Source organism: Gavialis gangeticus, unplaced genomic scaffold, assembly GCF_001723915.1.
Source record: "Gavialis gangeticus isolate Ggan-Ray unplaced genomic scaffold, GavGan_comp1, whole genome shotgun sequence".
Lineage (NCBI taxonomy): Eukaryota > Metazoa > Chordata > Crocodylia > Gavialidae > Gavialis > Gavialis gangeticus.
In genome coordinates, this window is record NW_017729025.1 from 19,356,117 (window position 1) to 19,359,149 (window position 3,033).

Consider the following 3,033-nt stretch of genomic DNA (forward strand, 5'->3'; position numbering starts at 1 on the left):
ATTGGTAATATTAGAGCGATGTTGTATCTGTGAATTTAATCTGGGAATTGAGAGGCAAGGATTTTTTGGGGGGTTGTTATCTTTTACTGGACGAACTACGTGGGTGGGATAAAGTTAGACAAGCTTTTGAATGCAAGGCATTCTTCATTAGGTTTGGCTGCTAAGTGAATTTTAGGAAAGGAAGGCACTGGAGCAGCTCAGAGGTTGACCTGGGAGCAGAAGCTGTATATATGGGGAGAGGAAGTAGGTGATTAGAAACAACCTCTCACTGCAAGCATATTCTGACATGTTGGATAGTCTGCCTCTTGCTTTTTAGTACACGCATGAATTGGAGAGGCTGATATGTAAGATGGTACCGCCTGAGCAGAATCCTGGTTCACTTTCCTAAAAGGAATCCAGCATGCTTCTCATCTCAGCAGCTAAGAAAGGGAGAACACAAGTTTCTCATCATTGCAGGCATCTCACTCATTTTTATGCTGCTAGCGAGTTACAACAAACTAAAAGATACCTAGTGAAAAAATTAATCAAACCATAGTTGGTGGTCAAATGGGTAAGACAGTATTGAGGAAGACTTTTCTTTTCTTTTACCTTTTTAGCGGAGCATGCTTGTGTATCTAATCCCTGTGCTAATGGTGGGATCTGCCATGAAATCTCATCTGGCTTCAAATGCCACTGTCCACCAGGGTGGAGCGGACCAACATGTGCTGTTGGTAGGTACAAACTGATGTTGATTTTGACACGTTGGGTTGAAAGGCTTGATAGGTGGTTTTTCTCTGATGAATATGTCATGCAGTGAGGTAGGTAGATGCTAAACCAGATGTCTTTTGTGTAGTGGCTATATATTGGAGACTTTGCCACTATCCCTATGATGTTATTCTAAGTGGTTTTGAAATATAAGAACACACTGAAAGAAACAAATTTGATGCAGTATAGTTGGGGTGTCAGATTTGTCTGGGGTCCCAGGCTGAATCTGAACAGCAGGGTTCCTTATAGGCCAGATCTAGCCAGGGCCAATAAAGAATCTGCCAGGTGGCGTGAGGGGTCTGTGGGTGGGGACAGGCATCTGGAGGAGACGGTGAGTCTGGGGAAGAGGTCTGGGGATGGTGGTAGCAAGCCAGGCTCATTGCTTACATCCCTGCTGGCATGGGCAGAGGGCCCTGAATGCTACAGCAGGCTGTCCCCCACAAGTTCCAGTATCTCACTGGAAGCCAGATGGGTCAGATGAAGTGACTCCATGTGTGGCCTACATGTTCAATACCCCTGCAATTTCTTCAACCTTTAGTCCTAAACCATGATGCTCGCTTCATATAACACCGCATGTGGTGTGTATATACCACCTGAAAATTTATTTTGAATACACAAATTGATCATTTCAGTATCGCAATAGACTTTATTAAGTAAGGGCGGTTTAATTTTTGCAAGAAAATTTGCAGTATATCATTTTAAAATGGTACAGTTTGGACAGCCAATCAGAGACGACTTAAATCCCCTACTACAGCATGTGTTCCATTTAGATGAGTCTGAGTGTGGGCTATCTCTGTAGCCACTGTTGTCTTATTTAAATAATTACTGTGACCAGGGTCTACTAGTTCTTTTGCCCTTGGAAAGGTTTGGACTGCCTGCATTCCCATCTACCTGCATTGATCTGCTTTATCTTTAGGGCAAAAGCAGTATTTTTTTTTTTCTTCCTTGTTTGTATTGGGCCCAATACAAAGGTGTTCTGATCCAAAACTAGGAATCTGAAGTATGATAGCAATGCAGGTCACTTAAGAGGAGTGCCTACACCTCTTCGAATTTGCTGGTGAATTCAGTGAATCTTCTGGCTTTAAGTGGATGGTGAGATCACTGTGAACTTCAGAAAACAAGATGTACACAGTAGTGTACAGTTGTCCAACTGTGTTTTAAACAAATGGCAGGATCCACATCCTAGAAAGTTTTTTTTTTTAAAGCTGTTATTAAGGAGAAGCTGGAACAATACAGAGCAGCAGACTACAGAAATGGAACAGTGGGTTGCTGTGTCTGGACCCATGACCTATGCCATGCTGATAAAAATTCCCAAACTGTTTTCCACACTTAAGTAAAAATGGGTAGATATTTTCCAGGCAGTACAGAGGATTTAGTCACCACTATCCCTACAGATGCCTGAAAATCTTTCCTTACTTTTCAAAATTACCTGAGACCATTTTTACTTCACAGATATTGATGAATGCGCATCTAACCCTTGTGCTCGTGGGGGGACCTGTATTGATCGTGTTAATGGATTTGAGTGTATCTGTCCACAGCAGTGGATTGGAGCAACCTGTCAGCTTGGTGAGTAATTGCTTTTTGTGGCTCTTGAAGACAGTTCGGCACTTTGCACTTACAATCCTTTTTTCAAAGAAGTACTTATTTAGCTGTATTGTACCCTAATAGATATCTGGGTAAAGCTGTAATCCATGAGTCACTGGCTGATGGAGTCTTACCTTCTGTTAAATACTTATAACAATTAAACTCAGGGAAAAGGAGGGGGGAAAAAAGCACCTTTTTTAAAGCTTTTGAGCATAGACCTATATACCATTAGATCTGCTAGGATGCCTGTACTATTCTGTTTCAAAATACAGTAATGGTGACGGTGGCTTCTATTTAATGGTGGCAATGGCTGATATTGTAATGAGGATGACAGAAATTAGGGCCTTGCCCTAACTAACATTATCTGTTAAGCTTTGGGTAAGGGAGAATTGATGCAACTTGCATGTGACAGACTATGAACGAATGTGCATTGAGATGCTGTAGTGTATTTAAACTGGCTTAGTGTCATACATAAGTAAAATACTAAAATAGTTTCTGGTAACTGATACTTGCATTGCATGGAAGCTTTGCTTGGTGCAAGGGAAATCTGTTTCTGGGTTTGTTCTTTATTCTCTCCTTTCTTTTATCTTGTTTCACAGATGCTAATGAGTGTGAGGGGAAACCTTGTCTTAATGCTTACTCTTGCAAAAATCTCATTGGTGGATATTACTGTGACTGCATTCCAGGATGGAAAGGAGTAAATTG

The 3,033-nt window shown here is 41.4% G+C and overlaps 1 protein-coding gene across 1 annotated transcript in view; it reads left to right on the forward strand.

Moving 5' to 3' along the window:
* Positions 1-3,033, forward strand: part of JAG2 (jagged 2) — a gene marked incomplete at its 5' end in the record, with an annotated part of 128,744 nt that overhangs the window by 85,400 nt on the left and 40,311 nt on the right. Inside the window, 3 exons of the mRNA XM_019519892.1 lie at positions 597-710; positions 2,197-2,310; positions 2,928-3,014. Of these exons, the coding sequence (XP_019375437.1) occupies positions 597-710; positions 2,197-2,310; positions 2,928-3,014 (315 nt within the window). The remainder of the gene's footprint in view (positions 1-596; positions 711-2,196; positions 2,311-2,927; positions 3,015-3,033) is intronic.